The sequence below is a fragment of the Moschus berezovskii genome, chromosome 28 (genome assembly GCF_049115385.1).
Source record: "Moschus berezovskii isolate FMDL1 chromosome 28, NW_MosBer_1.0, whole genome shotgun sequence".
NCBI classification, from domain to species: domain Eukaryota; kingdom Metazoa; phylum Chordata; class Mammalia; order Artiodactyla; family Moschidae; genus Moschus; species Moschus berezovskii.
In genome coordinates, this window is record NC_142487.1 from 29,486,538 (window position 1) to 29,506,997 (window position 20,460).

Sequence of the window (20,460 nt, forward strand, 5' to 3'; positions counted from 1 at the left end):
GTAGTAACCTGCTCTAATCCAGCCTACAATACTGTTTTGATCGACAAGAAAGGACAACTTTTTACGCCACGACTAACACTGTGGTCGCAGAGTATACTTTTTTCCTGAACACTGAAGGAAAATCGAAGGGGGATGGGAAGGGAGGGCACGTCCCGCGTTCCTCCGCGTCCCGCCCTTTCGGTGTCCTCGGCCCTTCCGACCCTCCAGCCGAACAGGGAGACCCGAGGGCGCGGCCCCGGCCGTCCTCCTCGCGCGGGAGCTGCGGACGCCCGGGCCGGGGCGGCGCGCCTGCCGCCGGGCGGGCTCCCAGGTGGCGAGGGGACGACCGAGCGCCCGGCCGTCCGCGCCGCCGGGAGTCTGCTCGAGCCCGCCTTCACCCAGGGGGAAAGTGAAGGGCTCGGGGAGCAGGAACGGGCGGGCAGCTGCAAGTTCAAGAAGCGAACGCCCCCTGCACCCACGCCAACAGCAGAGGGCAGCAGACCCAGTGTCCAGGGCCCGCGGCGGGGATCTCTGGGACTTGTAGTTCGCCACGGTCCCCTCGGGGGCGCCCGACCGCGGCCTGGAACTACAGCTCCCAGGCGGCATCGCGCGCCGCCCGCCTCCCGGCCGCGCCCCAGCTCCGGCCCGCGCAGGACGCCCCCGGGCCCGGCCGCGCGGCCCCGCCCCCGACGCCGCCACGCCCGTTTACCCGAGGCCCCGCCCCGCGCGCGATGCATATGCATGAGGCGCGCCGCCCGCCCGGCGCTCCCGGCGCGCGATGAATATTCAATGAGGCCGGCTCGGCGGCGCGCCGCGAGGGGCGGGCGGGGGGCGGCGGCGGCCGGGCGGGCGCGCGGGATGGAACCCCGAGACGCCGACGGAGCGCTCCGCGCCGCCGCATAATCGCCTGGAACGGCCGCGCGAGCGCCACTGGCGGCGCCGCCGCCCCCCGCCCGCTGCGCGCCCGCCGCCCCCCGAGCCGGGGCCGCGCCGAGCCGGCCGCCATGGAGCCCGCGGCCGCGGAGACCCGCGCGGAGGGCCGGGCCGCGGCGCCGGGCCGGGCGGGAGGCGCGGCTCGCAGGCGGCGGCGCGGCCCGGCGCCCCTGCCCGCCGCCGGCGGGGCCGCCCCGGGGCCCGGCGCCGGCGCGCTGCTGCTGCGGAGAGGCCGGCTGAAGAGGACCGCGTCCGCCGCCGCCCCGCGCCCCGCCGGCCTCCCCGCCCCCGGCCCGGCCGCGGCGCCGCCGAGCTCGCGGAGCCTGGACCGCCGCGCGCTGCTCCCGCGGCCGCGGCAGATGCTGCCGCTGCAGCCGTCGGACCGGGAGTGGGTGCGGCAGCAGCTCCAGCGCGGCTGCGTGCACGTCCTTGACCGCCGCCCGGCCGCCGGCCGCCTGCGCCCGGTGCTCTGCACGCTGGACACCACGGCCGGCGAGGTGGCCGCGCGCCTGCTGCAGGCGGGCCCCCGGGCGGGCGGCGCGCTGAAGGTGCCGGGCCGGGGCCCCGCGGCTGCGCCGCCCGCCCGGCCCGCGCTGGCCGCCGTCGGGGCCCCGCCGCCGCGCCGCGCCTCCCGCGCCGGCCCGGCGCCCGCGGGCTGCAGCCCGGACCTCGCGGGCCCGGCCCCGGCCCCCGAGCCCGAGAGCCCCCGGCCAGGCCCCGGCGCTGAGGGCGCGTCGGGCCGGCGGGACCCCTACTGCTCGTCGTCGTCCGAGGAGCTCGAGGCCGACCCGGGCCAGCCCCGCCTGCGCGGCCGCTCGTCGGGCGCCCGGCAGCGCTCCCCGGCCGCCTCCCCGCCTCCGCCTCCGGCCCCAAGGGGCGGTGAGGGCCCGGGCGGCGCCGCCCGCGATCAGCCGGCGGAGGAGAGCCCGGGCGCGGACGCGGCCGCCGCGGAGAAGGCGCCCCCAGCGCCCACCCTGTACGTGCAGCTGCACGGGGAGAGCGCGCGGCGGCTGGAGGCGGACGAGAAGCCGCTGCAGATCCAGAACGACTACCTCTTCCAGCTGGGCTTCGGGGCGCTGTGGCGGGTGCAGGAGGAGGGCCTGGACTCGGAGGTCGGCTGCCTCATCCGCTTCTACGCAGGTAAGCGGTCACCTGCACCCGCGCCGCGCGCGCCCTCGGGGCTCCGTTAGCCCTTTGCCGCTCGCGCGGACGACCCGCGGGACCGAGCCGAGCGCTTCCCGCCGCGGGCGCGGGGCCGGCGGCGGGGCCCCGGGCTGCACACGCTCCTGAGGGGGCCCTGCGGTGACAGTGCCGCCTTCGGGCCGCGGGGCTTCAGGGCAGCTTCACGTGCCGTGAAACCACCGGAGGAGAAGGACCGCGCGCGGCCGGCGGCGCCCTCCCCGAGCTCAGTGCGGGTCGGCCGGTGCCCTGCTCCTGCTCCCCGTCCTGTCTTTTGCCGACTTAGTCCTCGATGGGACCCGGCAGCCATGATCCTCTTTGATGATACTTTTCCTTAGCGCTTCTGGGCTTTATTTCGGCCTCTGCAAGTGTGCTTCTTGCATCAGAAGTGATTTTGCCTGTTTCTTTCTCTCTTTCTCCCCTCTACCTTTATAGCCAGAACTGACAATGTGACTTCTGATAGGGATGCATAGGGGTCACAGTAGGACTTTTGATTGCCGTCTCTCACTGAGTGTGATCTAAAATCCTCCGCATCCTTTTTACATTTCTAAAGATCTTCTTAAATTTTTTCATTGGGATAGAATTGATATATATTAGATCAAGTTCTTGACCGGGGTGACTAGTGTTTCTCTTTTAAAGACTTGGCTGCTGCTAAATTAGGGAGCTCTGGGTCCTGGCTGTATATTTGAGCTTAATGAGTTCTTTATGTCCTTTTTCTCTGCTGGTTTGAAGAATTATGTTTCAGTGGTAAGGAATTTTATTTAAAACAAGGTTAGTGTAAGAGTTAAATCGGGAATTACATCTTCCCCAAATTTACTAAAGTAGTTAATTACTTCTCCACTTAGGTTGTCCATAGTGGTGGAAGGAGAGTCACACTTGTAATTGCATTCATCTGTAGCCATTCTTTCCAACTTAATATTTTTGGTCCACACCTGTGTTCTAGTAGCAGTTTAATCAGTTTCAATGAGGAGCTCTTTACTCCTATATTGAGATATGCAAGACTGGTAGCATTCCTGGTGAGATGTTCCTTTATTTTTAATTGAGGTTTTTCTGTAATTCAAGTGGGTTTCTGATGGATTTTGGCCTCATAAAAAAATCACATCGTAATACAATAGCATTTGCAATACCTGAAGATAATGTCCCAACAGGATGACAAGTCTTTAAAAAGATAACGGCCTAGAAAATAGGTGATTTTTTTTTTAAACGTAGGAGCAACAACTCAATTCTCCTCTCTTGCAGCTCATGTAATTTATAAAATACTGTTATTTTATGAAAGTATTCAATGGTAATCATGCTTGGGATGAGTGTTAACATGAGAATGGTGAATGTGTGTGTGTGTGTGTGCCTGTGTGTGTGCCTGTGTGTGTGCCTGTGTGTGTAAAGAAGCAAGGGCTGTGTTAAGCATATTTTGAACATATTTTGCATGGAAGGAGCTCTGCATGCCTCATTTTCCTCATGATTGAATTGTTGATCATGATAAATGTCCATGGGAAGGGTTTTAGGTGTCCTAGTCATGGCATTTAAATCTTTGATTCCCCTTGATTATCTCTTCAAGTGTGTCTAAAATGTTCTCAGTGGATGAAATATAGGTTTTTTTTTGTTGTTGTTGTTTTTCTTTTTTAAACTTATCTTGGTGTAAAGTTGACAGATTATCTTTCTGGTTAAGTCTCAAATTTCTGGTGTGCTCATTTTAATCTTTTTGTTCCATTCTTCATGAAAAGCAGTAATTGTTACTTCACTCTAAACTTACTTGCTTTGCTGTGGTATGCACAGCATAAATACATATACCCCTCTGTGTATACGCTTGTAAAGGTAATTAATAAAATAGGGACGCCACACACAGCACCCAGCCTATTCTTGAATATGAAGCCTGTATACAGGACTCCTAGAAGGAAGGTGCCTGATTGTTACCAAGATGTCTAATTGCACATTTTATACAAAATTGAGTTTAAGCCAAAGTTAGTATATCATACATCTCTGTTGCTTTTTATTTGCCATAGAACAAAATTTACCACATCATGAGTCCACTTGAACCTTTGCAAGGAAGTGTAGTTGTTGATGAACAAAAGGGCTTTGTTGTAAGGTGGTCTCGCTTATCATAGGAACATTATCAAGACTTCACATGTCATGGAGGTTTGCATTAAGCTGGGAGGAGACTCCTAGAAATTACCCCTGTGGAATGTAGGACAATCAACAAGAAAGTGTTATGTAGTAATTCTTTTCCTCAAGAAGAGAATTAACATTTGTTTTACAGGAGACTCTTTGAGTGGGTGTTTTGTACCACATTTGTTTTCAGAATTTTACATATAACTTACTTTTAAATTTGTTGCTTCCTATCACTTTGTTTACATGTGTAGCTGGAGTTAAGGATAGACTAGGAAGCTGCCTTTGAACGGTTTCCTGTATTCAGATCGAGCTCCTTACCTGTTTATATAGTTTGTCTATTTATCAGTTGCTTTTTTGAGAAGTTCTTGTCGGGAGAGAACTTCATTCTCTTGAGGTCACCTTTCAGTCAAATTTTAGTGTTTATAACCTGGCCCAAGTGATTCTCAAAAAGGCTTTGGAAGGCATTTGTGGCTTTTTGAATATTTAAATATTTATTTAGGCAAAGTAAAATGAAAGTCTTTAATGAACTGAAAGGCTTCAGACTCAGGGTTCTTTGTGACTGCAGAGCTGTGATAGAAACTTTAGTTTTTAGTCACTGCTCCTCTCAAGCAGCCATTCTCTTAGCTGACTTAAAATAAGAAAAAAATTAATTGTGGCTTTATCCGAAATGTCTTGTTTGAAGTATTAAGTCTGTAGGTATATTAACATTTAATTTCCTTTTGAGATCAGTCATCTTAAATTTTACCTGAAAGAGAGTAATTTTAGGTGGAAAAAAATTCAAGAATTTGTGTTGCTCAACATCGGTAATGAGGCTGTGTTTTGGACTCCCTGGGGGCACCTGAGTCATTGGTCAAGGGCAGTGTTACACGGTATTTTTTAATATTTTTGACTCTCTTCTGCCTTGTAGATTTAGTCATCTCGCTGTTTCAGCTCAGATTGTGACGGGGAATGGGATGTTGACAGAACAGAGAGCACACCCACTGTGCCTGGTGAACCTTGGACAAGATATTTTTATGTGTGACTTTCTGGGATTGCTCTGGAAAAGGGACTCCTCACCCGCTCTTGTTTTTCTTCCTTTTCTCTTCTGGGAATGCTCAAACCTTACATGGTTGCCTATGTGGAAATCAAGAAGGGGTGGTTCAGCATTGAGCTGTAATGTTGACGAGCAGTGTCTTATTACTATAATTGCAGCAGTATTGAGTAACGTGGTATGAGCGTGTGACACCAGCGTGTGCTTCAGCACTCCTTTTAAGAACAAAGGGTTTAACTTTGTTTTTTTACGTTTATATTTTATACTTGTTTTTGATGTAAAGTGCATGCTGTCTTGTTCTTCGTTAACTGTGGTTTGATAACATCTATTAATATGTCGGGTTTATTCAAAAATCTTAAAAGAGCTTTCACATAAATTATCTCGTGTCCTTTCAGAAACATTATTAGGGAGGAGTCAGTGTCAATCCTCTTTTCAGACAGAGAAGCTGATGTGTAAAGAGTTCTGATTCTTGCTTGCGGTTTTTCAGTTGTTGGCAGAGCTAAGAGAGCATGCCCGTTCTGTCTTACAATTCATGTCAGTTTCCGTGAATCGATGCTGAATCTCTTTACGTTTGGATTTTTAACTTGGTTAAAAGCATTCAGGAAATAACGCTGTTGTGCTGGTAATGAGGTGATATTATCCTCTAGTCCCAAGTGGCATTCCATGTAAACTGTGGACAGTTCTCTTTTCATCATTCTGCCTTTAACATAAAGAAGCGAGACGGGACAATGAGGGGATGGTACAGAGATGGTACGAAAGCGTTCCAAGTGTCCTGGGGGCAGACAGTCATACGGACATTCAAGCCGGTGTGAAGTACAGCTCACCTAATGATTCTTGATTCTCTTGCTTGAGTATGCCTCAGTTGTTAAACCGTAAAATTGTCACTGGCTACAGAGTATTAGCACTTGATCTGAAAAGTGGATAAGTTTTGAAGATGGCGGTGTGATACTTCAGTTCCTTTAAAACATAGCTTTACTTGTAAGTATCAAAAATAGCTATCATGAAAGATTTGCACAAATCTTTTATTTGAAGTAAACTTATTTGTACTTTAGTGATCAATAGTGCTTTATTAATGTCACTATGCTGTTGAGTTTTTGTAATTTCTATATTATATAGGGCTGGAGAGTGAGTCCTCTCCCTCAATTTCATAGTTTTTCCTAAAACTGTGTGTTTTTTTTTTTGTTTAACACTCATTGAAATTGTAGGGAAAGGAGATGAGTGTAAATAAGTTTATGAAGTTTCTTTTTTGTATCTGTAAGATTGCTAAATGACTGGTTATCCCAAGGTTCTTATTATTTTTTTAAAATGTAAGGTGTTTTATTTTCTTGTTCTCTTTCTTTATAGAATGCTGAATTTGATTTCTTGGTAACATAGCATTTATTGAGGTTGTGTATGATCCAAGGCTTGTATAATACTTGGCACTTTGGTTTAAACATTTGTTGAATTCAATCTGTGGAATTTTGTGAAGCAGCTGATGGTGTGTGTCCTGAATCTTTGGCCTTCCTTCCTGTTTCCCCAGGGGTTGTGTTAAATACACACACACATCTCTACCAGGACACACACCACCCCCTCTCCCAGGACACGCACGCACACACACACACACACACACACCCCCTCGACTGTCTACCTCCCAGGGCAGGAGATTGTAGGTGTGCTTCACCCTGTTAATACGGTGAATGAAGCTGTGTGTGGATTTTGAGATTCTCTCTCAGAGTTTTCTTAAGAGTTAACAGGGGTGCCTCCCTGCTTTTCACAGGCATCTCTTTCCTCAACTTTGAGATGGATTTAATGAGGCATCTATCAAATGAGGCGTCTCAGATTTAATGATTTGATTATGTGCCCGGGTTGAACATGGTTCAGTGTACCTGGACAGGAGAAGGGTGTAATTGTGCTGTGACAATTGAGAGATCCTGAAGCCACTCAGTAGAAAAGCGTTTTCTTTAAAGATGCTGACATTTTGAAAAAGAGAAAGAAATGTTATGAAAATGTCCGAAATAGTCTGGGTAAATGAAGCTTTTTTTTCCTCCCTGAAAGTCTCACCTTCTAAAACCTACCCCACCCCAGGCTTCAGGGACAACACTGGTAACAAGAGGTTTTGAGTCTGGCTTCAGGTCCCTCTGCTTCTTGGGCAGACTCTATACTTTCCTTTGGTTTTCTAAAGATAGTAGAGTTAAAACCAAAGAAAATTGACCGTATGGATTCTTTAGATGTATTAGCTGCTTATAAGCTAAGTCTGTGTGACTGGTTGTTATGAAACTTCCTCTCCAGGCTTTGGAAAATTTTCATAAATTGAAATTCCGGGGCCTGGAAAAAATAGACTTTAATGATAGTTTGATTAAAGAACATTAGTATATTTGGTTAACTACAAAATAGCAGCTCTTTCAAGTTATTTGATAATTGTACTTTAGAATCAAGAATACCACCGGATTACTGAAAGGTAATTACATGTCAATTTAGAGGTGGAATGGTTTTGTGTTTTATATATATATATATAAATAAAATATATGCCTGGATGCTTTTTAGTATGTTAACTGAAGCAAAGCATAGCCATCCCATAATGCTGCATTAATGCTGGAATGTTTCCCTGTTGTATTTTTATACTTGAGATTGCTTTAATATATTGTAAAATGTATTAATAGTAAAGTGTGTTACTAAGGTACAAGTCCAGTGACCTTAGAGTTTGGGACTTAGAAGTTCTATTGGAGTGAAATATTTTGGTTATATATTATACATATTTTGTAAGTTTGTAGATGTTGATACTTTATCAAAACACAAAAAAATTCAGAAATTAAAAAGCTGTGTATTTGACGGCATCAGGCCTTCGTGTCGCATCATGTGAAATCTTTTGGTAGGCACGCGGGCCTACTTGCCCTGTGGCGTGCGGGGTCTTAGTTCCCTCCCAGGGATCAAACCCTGTCCGCTGCATTGCAGAGCGGGGTCTTAACCACTGGATCACCAAGGAAGTCCTCTAGATCCAGAATTTTTGACATGTATTTTCTGAAATGAAGCTTGTTAGAAGTAAATTAGTCTCCTTTCCAGTTACGTGAAAGCATTTGGTTGATAATTGAATAAAACTTGAGATAATTTTGTTTTGGACTGTGTCAATAATGAATGGGAAAAAATCTAGGAATTTGAGATAGTTTGAATTGGTGAGTTTGTGTCTCCCGCCCCCGCCCCACATTCTTGTCCAGCAGGCGGAGGTTTGTGCTTGTTGGTGTCTAGCTCTGCTGTTATCTGCATCTGATGAGGAGCAGGTGGGGAGTGTATGTTTTCATGTGTCTGCCTCCGTTAGTGATATGTTAGAATGTTTGAGTTTTCTTTCAGATACCCGGCATGCTTTTAAATACAGTGAAGGAAAGTACGAACTGTACTTGTTTCCGCTGCCTATTTAATAATTATCTGGGTTTTACAGTCGGCTCACTGACACGTGGTCCAAAGAGTGCGGTTTTACGCACAGAACCAGTGTTTGGCTTTTATTGTCATGCATGAGAAATACATCCTTAAGGAATTCTTCCTTTGTTTCTAATCATATATTGGGAGAGCTTTTTGGCTGTACTTTAGCACTCGAATGGGCTTCCCCGGAAAGTGGGGGTGGGCTTCCCCAGTGGCTCAGACGGTAAAGAGTCTGCCTGCAGTGTGGGAGACGCGGGTTCGATCCCCTGGAGAAGGGAATGGCTACCCACTCCAGTATTCCTGCTGGAGAGTCGCGTGGATGGAGGAGCCTGGGGGGCTACAGTCCGTGGGGTCGCACAGAGTTGGATGCGACTGAGCCACGGACACTGCTCGCACTGGAATGGGGGCCACTTCTTCGGGCTTCGGAGTTTGGCCGCTGTGGCCTGAGGTGGGGTCTGTAGTTTAAAGAAACGCGTCTGAGTGGGGAAGCTCGCCGCGCCTCTGGTCGTCCATTGTAACCTGCCCTGCGCTCTGAGCTCCTCCTCAGTGAGATGACGAGCTTGGGGTAGAGCAGGGTAAGATCTCTGCCAGCTCCTAACGTTCTGGGGCTCCGCTGGAGGGTCTGTTCTTCAGATTAGAAGGACTAAATGTTGTCGTTGTTTTAAGTTGTCTAACCCCTATCTGGGTTTAAGAACAGCTGAACCCCCTGCCTTTTGTCAGGAGAAAGGAACATCCTTGGACCTAATACAACCAGCCTGAGGTTGCCAGCTGAAGCAGATACCTTCCTGGAGTGGATTAGGACCAGCGACGGGACAGACGCCGTCTTGCCTGCCAGCCCTCGTCTCCAAGTAGGAAGTAGGAGCGGACGAGATGCTCGCGTATCCCGAGCGCAGGTTTTGTGTGGAAGCCCGTCTGTGGAGTCCGCTAATTCCTCAGATGACTGTTGCTCTCTCACTGTTGGGAAGGGAGCTTTGTCACACGAGAAGTGCGATGGGTAGAAACGCGTGCCTCTGGCCTGTGCCCTTAGATCCGAAACGGGGGTGTGTCCCTGCATGGCCTCTGAGGGGCCGGTGGCCGAGGGAGCTCGTGCGCAGGCTTCTGTGATGAACGGAGCATCTCCTTGGGGGAGGAAGTGGCGCCCCCGGAGCTGGAGGAGACGCGTTTTCTCCCTGACACACGTGTGCGTGACACACGACGCGCACACGTTCTCCGTGAGTGGGGGGTAATGGGAGGTGGTGGGGGCATTTGTGGCTTGAAGGGCGCGGGTGGGGTAAATAGTCTTGGGGGGAATCTGCGCTTAAAAATCTCAGTTCTTCATTAAGTAGGTCTTTCCTGCGTGTTTTGGTTGGTGACGCCTTTCTCTTGCGAGCGGCATTTTCTTGCCCCTGGTTTTTGTTTGGTGCTGTGCCTTTTCTCCTGCCTCACAGACTTGCTCTTGGGGCGCGTGTAGCTCGGGAACCAGGTTCGTTTGCAAGTCACTGCTTGCTTTATCCGTCAGTGCTTCTGTGTCGGTCTTTTCCTGTAGGTATTCAGGCTTCTGTGTCACGCGTAGGAAGGCCTCCCCATCCCAAGATTTAAGAGGGGTGGGCGGATTTAAATAAATTCCCCATATTTTCCTGTGGTATTTTATAGTTTTGTTTATTTCAGCCTGTTGTTTAAGAAATGAAGTAGGAACGAACAAGTTGTCCCCACATGTTTCATTGGATAATCGAGTATTTCTTTAGTGACTTAAACTGTTACTTTTCCTCAGTTTATGTGTTTTAACTGATAGACATTTATGTCATTCTTATGATGTGCTGGGCACTGTGTTAAGTGCTTTGTAAATATGAACTCACTCAATCCTCATAACAACCCAGTGAGGCAGACAGTGTTACCACCGGAGTGTTATAGGTAGGCTGAGTTAATGGAGCAGTTTATTTAGTACTCTGGATTTGTCAAGCCAGCAGCTACCCAGGTGGTGCTCGTGGTAAAGAACCCATCTGCCAATGAGACAAGAGAGACGCGGGTTTGATCTCTGGGTGGGGAAGATGCCCTGGAGGAGGGCATGGCTACGCACTCTCAGTATTCTTGCCTGGAGCATCCCATGGACAGAGGAGCCTGGTGGGGACAGAGTCAGAGTCACAAAGAGTCAGATGTGACTGAAGCGACTCAGCACTTAGCAGTGTGTAATAGCCTGACTTGCTGAATGTGAAAACCTTGTCCTTAATGACCTTCGGGGGCCAGTTGGAGCAGGTCAGCGTTTGGGGAGCATGCACTCTGAAGTGGTTGGAGCTGAGACCTGCATTCTGACTGTGCCCCTGACCCCGGAGCTCCGGCTCCCTCTTTCCTGTTTTGTGGAGGCAGGTAACGACCTTGAGCTGCACGGGTCATTAAGATCAAATGGGGTGAGGGCAGGTACCTCGGTCAGCAGGGCCCGTATCACCCAGGCCCTGGGTCTGAGGCTGGAAGGAGCGCTGATGGGGGAACTAAGACCCGGACTTGACCGCCGGCTGCTCCTTTCTTGATGCGAGAGCTGCGAGGAGCCCTTTACTTTCCTTAAGCCTCATTTATTAGAGAGAGAAGAGGTGATAAAAAAAATCTGTCTCAGAGCCCTTCCTGAGGTTCAGATTTGATGATATACGTGGAAGTGCTTTGTAAACTGTGAGATGTTCTACAGATGTAGTTTGGTGCTGTTATTTTTAGCACTAGTAAATTGCCACAAATGTTAATTAGAGGTAATTAGGGCTCATTAGCAGAAGGCAATGGCACCCCACTCCAGTTCTCTTGCCTGGAAAATCCCATGGATGGAGAAGCCTGGTAGGCTGCAGTCCGTGGGGTCGCGAAGAGTCAGACACGACTGAGCGACTTCACTTTCACGCATTGGAGAAGGAAATGGCAACCCACTCCAGTGTTCTTGCCTGGAGAATCCCAGGGACAGGGGAGCCTGGTGGGCTGCTGTCTATGGGGTCGCACAGAGTCGGACACGACTGAAGTGACTTAGCAGCAGTAGCAGGGCTCATTAAGGGAGATGGGCTATGCTTTTGCTCAGTGACACTGGCAGACTGTACACTTTCACTCATTCATACAATCCCATAATTACTGAGTACGTACCATGTCAAATGTATTTTTGATTCACAGATAACTAATTTTAATTTTCTAGGATCCCTTGAAATACCTGTAGATCTGAGGGCATGTTTGTGGAAACAAGTAAGCCAGTGTTTAGAAAACAAAGGTGGAAAATGTTCTGATAGAGGCAGTTCACCCATGACTGTAGTCACAGGGAAGGACGGGCTCCTGACCCCACTTACGTGTCCCCAGAAGGGCCTTGAGCCGTCTTGAAGGACTAGAGGGGGCAGACTCTTTGCCATAACTCTGGACTCCGGAACTGTTTGCAGAAGTAACCATCAGTTACTAGTAGATCAAAGTCTAGTCAGACTAAGTTTAGGGTTAGTAGTTGCAGATGAATTCTTTAAGATTTACCAAGCCTTTTACCAAGCCTTTTACCTGTTTGGATCATTTGGGCTTCACTGGGTATCATCATTTGTGAGGATCTAAGTTCTGGGTTAAGCAAATGTTAATTTTGCTTTCTTGAAGAGGCAAATATGCATATGCTTAAGGTTTCCCTGAGCCTGGCAGGGACCTCCAGAACTCTTGAAAGTCCGTCTCATTTTTTTCTGTAAGGCCTGTGAGGGTTTTGCTTTCTTCGGATTTATGAGGTTTATGGGAGATGCTGTCTTTATCTTCCAGAACGAGATACTTCCTTTTAGTTTAATGTCTTGTCAACCAACCGTATTAATGTAAAATTTGGAAGATGAGGAATTGGTCATGACCTGAGGGTATTATCCTTAACTTTGCCTGTCTACTGTCTGAACTGTCATTGGTGGAGGAATTTTTAAAAACCTCTTAAGTGGACTAGGAGGAAACACAACTTTTAAGTGTTCACATAGGCAAAAACAACTGTTTTAAACATGGCTGTAAAACCCATGGTACAGTTAATGGTAAATTAAGTCTTCGTTAATGGCCTGTTACAAATTTAAGTGGAAGACAAAATGTCTCTGTGAAACATTGTCTCATGTAATGTGAATGATGGCACTAGAAAGAATCTTTATTGTTTTTTATGTTAGTTCTGAAAGTATAATAAACACCCTGTTTTTTTTTTTCAGTTGTGCAGATCCTGGTTGACTAAGATAAGTCATGCTTCTGATTAAAATGAGAACACTTGTGCTTCAGACTAATCGCCATTCAGGTTAATCACCTGCCAGTGTGTATTTTCCACCGTCAGTCGCAGCTTTGTGTCCTCTGTGACACGTTTTTAGAGACCTCAGTTAATTCATTAGTGTCAACACCCGACAAACTGATTTTTACGGGGGATGTTAACAGAAATGTTGGCATCGGTGTAATTATAAGGGGAATAGCTCTGTTAGCCTTTGTGACTGTAGACACTAAAATTCTCATCAGTCAGTCAGGTCAGTCGCTCAGTGTCCGACTCTCTGCGATCCCATGGGTTGCAGCATGCCAGGCCTCTCTGTCCATCACCAACTCCCGGAGTTTGCTTAAACTCATTTCCATCGAGTCAGTGATGCCATCCAACCGTCTCATCCTCTGTCATCCCCTTCTCCTCCTACCTTCAATCTTTCCCAGCATCAGGGTCTTTTCAAATGAGTCAGTTCTTCACATCAGGTGGCCAAACTATTGGAGCTTCAGTTTCACTTGTAACTAAGTCCTAAGAAGAGTTTGATGTTTTTAACCAAAATCTGAGCAATATTGTCTCATTGATAAATTGTTGTTGTTAGGTAGTCGCTGAGTTGTGTCCTATTCTTTGTGACCCCTTCGACTGTAGCCCACCAGGCTCCTCTGTCAGTGGGATTTCCCAGGCAAGAATACTGGAGTGGGTTGCCATTCCCTTCTCCAGGGGTCTTCCCCACCCAAGGATCGAACCGCAGGTGGATTCTTTGCGGTCAGTACACAGGTGCACGTTGATAAACGCACAAAGGCAGAAGTTTTACCAGCCTGCGTGTTGGGACTGCTACAGGAGTGACGTCACTGCGAAGATGCCACATCAGGGCCCACTCTGAGGGCAGGGGTCCTCTTGTAGTCACTACGCTTAGAATGCAGTTGTTTTTAGTTTAAATCTCAGATTGACTTGCAGCTGTGAATAAAGAATTGGGAACTCTCATTGCTTCCTGCTTCCATACGTGTTGATGAGGGCTCCCACCCCAGACCCCAGCGAGACAAAATGGTCAACAGCCTCTTGGTTCTGAGAAACTGATAGATTAACCCAAGCGATGTTGACCTCTGGATAATACTGATGGATACAGGGAAGCGGTGGTGATCATTTATCTTTAAGGTACTTTCATAAGTACGACTTATGAAGTATATAGCCCCTTGCACAGTATCTTCTTTATCTTTTAGAAACATTTGTAATATTGGACTAAACCAGCATTGTCTGTGGATGGTTACTGTTAATCATTCAGAATCTGGCGTACGTGATCACTGATAATTTCTGCTAGGGACTAGCTTTGCCAAGCTTCACGGGTGAAAAGTTGGTGACAGCGTCCTGGGTATCCCAGCGAGGGCCTAGAATGAGAGTGCTGGAAGGGGCCGGGGGCATCTGGTCCAGTCACTTAGCTCGTGTAGAAACCTGCACTTACTCTGTCTGGATGACGGGCATCTGGCTTCTGCTTGTTGCCTGCTCGCCGAGTCAGAACGGCGCCGGCTGGAGATGGTGCTGCTGGAGTGAGAGCCGTGGAGGAGCAGCATCTCCTGGGAGGGGGGAATGCAGATGCTCAGGCCCACCTCAGACTTTCTGAAAAAGCGGCCTTTCAACAGAGTCCCCGGGCGATGCGTTTGCACAGTGCAGGTTAAGAAGCGCCAGTGTTGGATGGATTGCGAGTGGGAGAGGTTAGGCCTGGAGGAGAGCCGGTTCAGGGAGGTGCTGAGGGCTGGGACTGAGCAGCCGGGACAGGAAAGGGGACAGATGCACAGGGCTCAGTGGCTGATACAGAGGCCCAAAGCTGACACCCCTGCCCTTTGACCAGAGGCTGTGGGTCGGTTCCTGAGCGTGGGAAGCAGAAGGTCGTGTGGGGGTCTCACCATTTCTGTCAAAGGAGGGTTAGGGCTCTAGTTGGGAGTTGGTGATAAGAGAATGAATGAAGATGTGTCCCCTGCTCTTCGTATTTAAATATTTTGCAGCTGAGGATGAATTTTGCTGAGGGTGAGTTTGAAATGGTAACGTACTTTAAGCTGACAGTAATCATGTGTTCAGCTGGCAGATGGACTTGGCTCACCACCCAGCTTCCAGATCACAGTGGGTCCTTTTGCTTTCTACTGTTTTTCATATCTATGGTAACTCTCAGGAAGATGATATAAACCTTTTTTTTATTTACCTGACTTTCTGTTAAGAGCTCCTTTTCCACACCCAGATAAATGCTGGTGGGGCTGTGGGCCTGGGTGAAAGGGAAGAGGTCTAAAAAGAGTGTTTCTGTTAAAGTTTTGAAGCTCTCACGATGAATGCCTTTTGAACGTTGAGGCTTTCCTGTCTGGGGGACATAAACCGTTTGCATAAACGATTATGTAATTTGCATAAACAAGTCCAATAAAACTTGAATGCCTTAACAAAGGCATCGCTGAGTGCCAAGGGGACCCAGAAGCCAGACAAAGCCGCTGTCCCTGGAATGCTCTGGGAAGACTTCCTGAGGACCCCGTGCGTGGACGGGACCCGCACGGCATGAAACGGGCATGTCGGGAATGCGGGAGGGGAGGCTGGGGGGTGTTAGAGGGTGAGTGGGGACTGGGCGTGGGGGAGGCCGGGCTGCTGGAGAAAGGCCCCCGAGGTGAGGGCATGGTGGGCGGTGGGAGCCCGGAGCCTCAGCGCGGAGCAGGGGTGCTGGGGAGCTGTGTCTCAGGCATGAACTGCAGGGCCTTACTTGGCGGCTGGTTGCAGGAAGGAGTGGAGGCAGACCAGAGCCTGGGAGATGGCCTCGGGGCCTTTAGCATGTGTTAGCCAGCCAGCCAAGTCTGACTCTGTGACCCTGTGGACTGTAGCCCACCAGGCTCCTCTATCCATGGGCTTCTCCAGGCATTTAGTCAACATTTATAGCACTCTGTTGAGGAGCTAAGTTCCAAAGAAGGCAAGGCCTTGCCTCAAGGAGTTCAGCCCAGTAGGAGAAAAAGAATTCATTACAATGGAGTAGTCGCCTCCTTTTGAGGTTTGTACAGTGTGGTTTTTACCAGGCAGGGAGTTAATCAGCTTGGCTGCGGCTGGGGCAGGTGGGAGATGGTTTTGAATATTAGAGCAGAAAGAACTGCAGGTGTGGGAATTGTTTTGACTGTGGAATTCTAGGGTCTCACCGAATGACTGTGTTGGGGAGAAAGAGTAGTGCAGGGTTTATTGTTCACTCCTAGAGTCATCGGAGTGTCCTCATCGGGAAGCGTGTCACTGTTCCCTGTGCCGGGGTGTCATGTGAACTGAGCCACAGGCCTCCCATTCTGTGTTAGGGTGACTTGGAGGTCTCTGGTTTGGTTGACTCCAGTCCCCTCACCAAATAGGAAAAGGAGTACGTCAAGGCTGTATATTGTTACCCTGCTTATTTAACTTATATGCAGAGTACATCATGAGAAACGCTGGGCTGGAGGAAGCACAAACTGGAATCAAGATTGCTGGGAGAAATATCAATAACCTCAGATATGCAGATGACACCACCCTTATGGCAGAAAGTGAAGAAGAATTAAAGAGCCTCTTGATGAAAGTGAAAGAGGAGAGTGAAAAAGTTGGCTTAAAGCTCAACATTCAGAAACTAAGATCATGGCATCCGGTCCCATCACTTCATGGCAAGTAGATGGGGAAACAGTGGCTGACTTTATTTTTCTGGGCTCCAAAATCACTGCAGATGGTTGGTGATTGCAGCCATGAAATTAAAAGACCCTTACTCCTTGGAAGGAAAGTTATGACCAATGTAGACAGCATATTAAAAAGCAGAGACATTACTTTGCCAACAAAGGTCCATCTAGTCAAAGCTATGGTTTTTCCAGTGATCATGTATGGATGTGAGAGTTGGACTATATGGAAAGCTGAGTTGGACTATATAGAAAGCTGATGCTTTTGGACTGTGGTGTTGGAGAAGACTCTTGAGAGTCCCTTGGACTGCAAGGAGATCCAACTGGTCCATCCTGGAGGAGATCAGTCCTGGGTGTTCATTGGAAGGATTGATGCTGAAGCTGAAACTCCAATACTTTGGCCTCCTGATGCGAAGAGCTGACTCATTTGAAAAGACCCTGATGCTGGGAGGGATTGAAGGCAGGAGGAAAAGGGGACGACCGAGGATGAGATGATTGGATGGCATCACCGGCTTGATGGACATGAGTTTGGGTGAACTCCGGGAGTTGGTGATGGACAGGGAGGCCTGGCGTGCTATGATTCATGGGGTCGCAAGCAGTCGGACACGATTGAGCGACTGAACTGAACTGAGTCCCCTCACCAACATGCTGAAGAGAGGAGCAGGAATCGGCGGTAGGGTGCGGGAGAGAGATGGTGAATTCGATTTGGGTTGTGTTAGATGTAAGGCCGGAGAAGGCAATGGCACCCCACTCCAGTACTCTTGCCTGGGAAATCCCATGGATGGAGGAGCCTGGTGGGCTGCAGTCCATGGGGTCGCTATGAGTCGGACACGACTGAGCGACTTCACTTTCACTTTTCACTTTCATGCATTGGAGAAGGAAATGGCAACCCACTGCAGTGTTCTTGCCTGGAGAATCCCAGGGACGGGGGAGCCTGGTGGGCTGCCGTCTATGGGGTCGCACAGAGTCGGACACGACTGGAGTGACTTAGCAGCCACAGCAGCAGCAGATGTAAGGCGCCTGGAGTACTTGCAGGTGTGTCGGAGGCAGGTGTGTCAGGGGTTGCCGTGTTCAGGTGGTGGTTACAGTCCTTGTGGCGAATGAAACTGCTCGGTCAGACGGGTGGCGGGAGGAGAGGGCTGTGGAAGCAGCTCCCAGGAATGCCTGTTTAAAAAGTGGTGTAGTGGACTCTGATGCGTGAAAGAGTTCAGGTGTAGAGAGGGATACTCGATGGCATTTGTATGAAGGTTGGTTAACAGGCAGCGTGAAGTTTGGCAGGAGATTATGCTAGTTGTTACCTTTCAGGGGGACATTGATGGAAAGGGGCTCGAGCCATCTGCTGTTGAGAATGTTCTGTGCTTTTTTCTGGGTTTTATTTTCCTGGGTTTATGCATATATACAAAAATGTCTTAACTGTACCCTTATGGCTTGTGTGCTTTACTAGATGTAAGCTATCCCTCAGGAGAAAGAAGAGATGTGGTCCTGAAGGAGGAAACCTGAACGGTGTTTCTCGTGTCCTCAAAGGGGGGAGAGAGGAGGGTGATGGCTGACTGGAAAGGGCGGGGTGAACAAGGGAAAGTCCTGGGAGAACGAAGACGGGGAGGAGCGGGACCCCTCGTGGAGTTCACCGCAGGCAGAATGAGGCCCGCCTGTTTTCTGAGGTTGTTAGGGAGGATGGGCCAAGACACAGGTCCACTATGACATTCAGCAAGTCGGGCCTCAGCTTTCTTGCTGAGAAGGTGAGGAAAGTCGGGTCTCAATGTTCACTGTGTATAATGTGCTTTTTCTTGAGTGGATCAGTCAGCTAATCATCCTTCATGCCCACTTTGGGGAACTTACGACTGGGGTTTCCGTCTACACTGAATTTTCTGTAGGGCGATCCTTTCTTGACTGTCCTAAGGCTCCTGCATCTTACTGCGTGCGGAGGGGAGGGTGGTAAACCAGAGGTGGAGGCGATTGCGACTTGGGCTTGCAGGTTGGCTGTGCTTGCATTGGGCGGTGCCTCTGAGTGGCCCAGTGGCGCCCTCCTCCCCGTCTCTAAGTGTGTTTAGAGTTTAGGCAGCAGTGGGCCACTGGGGTGGGGCTGTGTGGATGTGGAGACAGGTCAGAAACCTTCAGAGACACCCTGACGAAGCTGGGCTCATCCCTCCCATTGGCTTCTGTGTCCTTGCTGTTTAAAAATCCCTTATGGAGCAGTGAGACTCTGGATAGTTTTCCTCTGTTTTCTCATGACGTACCAGTGATGCTCACAGATGTGAAGGCTGGTTCTGAAGAATGTGCTTTCCATTCCTAGGTCATCAGAGTGCCTTGTGGCTTGAATCTGTTTATAAAGTGAGCATGAAGGCATGGTAAATTATAAATTTAGATAGGTATAAGTCAGGTTGTATAGGAGACAGTTACTCTGAAATGCTCTTAAGCCATGCTACACCTGTTTTTCCTCTTGTGAGTTGTAAGTGTTGAATTTCTGTTCTGTGCTCAGCACTGGGCTGGATGCTGAGATTTCAAATTGTGGTTATTGAAACACAGTTAATGTGGTTAATGAAAAGCACAGCTAGGTGGTTCTTAAGAATGTAATTGCCCCAATATTTACTGAAGTAACTAGATCATCTAGTTATGTTATATTCTGGTTGCAGAGTTTGTTTCTGTAAGATTTTAGTAAAGATATTTGGGTAACAGGATAGAAAGTCTTGAGAAAGAAACATAATTGTTAACTCTTCGTATCAAACAATAATTAACTTCATATCAAACAAGGTAAATTGCCAAACACACTCCCTGAGGCAGGGAGCCCAGCACGTCCCAGGAAGATCCAGAGGGCGGGCTGGGAGAAGCACCGGGTCAAGCTGGTGAGGGCGGCAGGTCAGACGTGGGCGCACATGCTCTGCAAGTCCGCGTGCTGTGGCCTTCACGCCGCTTCCTTGCCTGCCCCTTAAATGAAACGCAGGATTGGTAGGTACGCCCTCTTGGTTGTATCTGGCTGTAAGGGTCTTAAAGGTCACCGTTAGTGTTTTGGAACTGACAGAGAATGAGATGGCTGGATGGCATCACCGACTTGATGGACATGAGTTTGAGTGAACTCTGGGAGTTGGTGATGGACAGGGAGGCCTGGCGTGCTGTGATTCATGGGGTCGCAGAGAGTCGGACACGACTGAGCGACTGAACTGAACTGATGTATCTAATAGGAAAGCATTCCCCTGAATCATCAAGCATCATGTAGGTGTGCCTCTTTCAAGGACGGGTGCCACAACTATCTAAATGATGGTCACTTTATAACTTCCTCTCATTGCCTCGGTAAGAAGGATAAAGTTGTGGTAAACGTAGCCCCGTCTTTTCTGAGTTTGCCAGCCTCTGTTCCTGACAGGCCCCCTCTGCTCTGCCTGCCTGCACTGCCCATGGGTGCGTTCTCATCTCCCCCAGGATGCTCCCCAGCAGCGAGGTCCCGTGGTGTGAGAATAGAGGCCTGTATTTTTTTACCTGGTCTCACATTAGTTTCTACAGAAAGCTTCATTTTACCATCCTTTTGTTCCACCCTAGCCCACTTATTTTCCCTTTCTTGGAAGTTAGTATCTCTCAGTGAACGAGTATTTAAACATTCCCTGCTGTCCACTCTTAACTTCCCGAACTCACCCCAGCGTTAAGCTGAGCTAAGCATCAGGCGTGTTTGTGGAAATCAAAAAGCACCGATTCAGGGTGTTCTCTTGACATTTCAGCAACCACTTCCATTTTATTGAAAATGTGATACAGTGTTACCAGCTTCATATCCTGTTGGGAGACACTCAATGAGATTGTACGGTTTTAATGAAAATGTGATACAGAGTTACAAGTGTCGTAGCCTGTTAGGGAGACGTTCAGTGAGGTTATGCCTGCTTGGGGTTTCTTTTTCCTACACTTTTTACCCACAGATGAGAGAGGTCTTGAGGCCATTTGTGCGCAGAGTCGATTATTTCAATCGCAGGCAGGTTGGTCAGTTTCTTCATAGTTATTATTGCAGCTGATATTTGTTCCCCTTTCCCCTCTCTGGGTCAGTC

At 49.1% G+C, this 20,460-nt stretch overlaps 1 protein-coding gene across 2 annotated transcripts in view; it reads left to right on the forward strand.

Moving 5' to 3' along the window:
• Positions 1-840: 840 nt before the first annotated feature.
• The window catches only part of PHLPP1 (PH domain and leucine rich repeat protein phosphatase 1), a 223,934-nt gene continuing 204,314 nt past the window's right edge, over positions 841-20,460 (forward strand). Inside the window, exon 1 of one of the 2 annotated variants that reach the window (XM_088833391.1) lies at positions 841-2,052. In XM_088833391.1, the coding sequence (XP_088689517.1) occupies positions 984-2,052 (1,069 nt within the window). In that variant the 5' untranslated portion in view covers positions 841-983. The remainder of the gene's footprint in view (positions 2,053-20,460) is intronic. The other variant, XM_055417492.2, reaches the window with a different exon arrangement.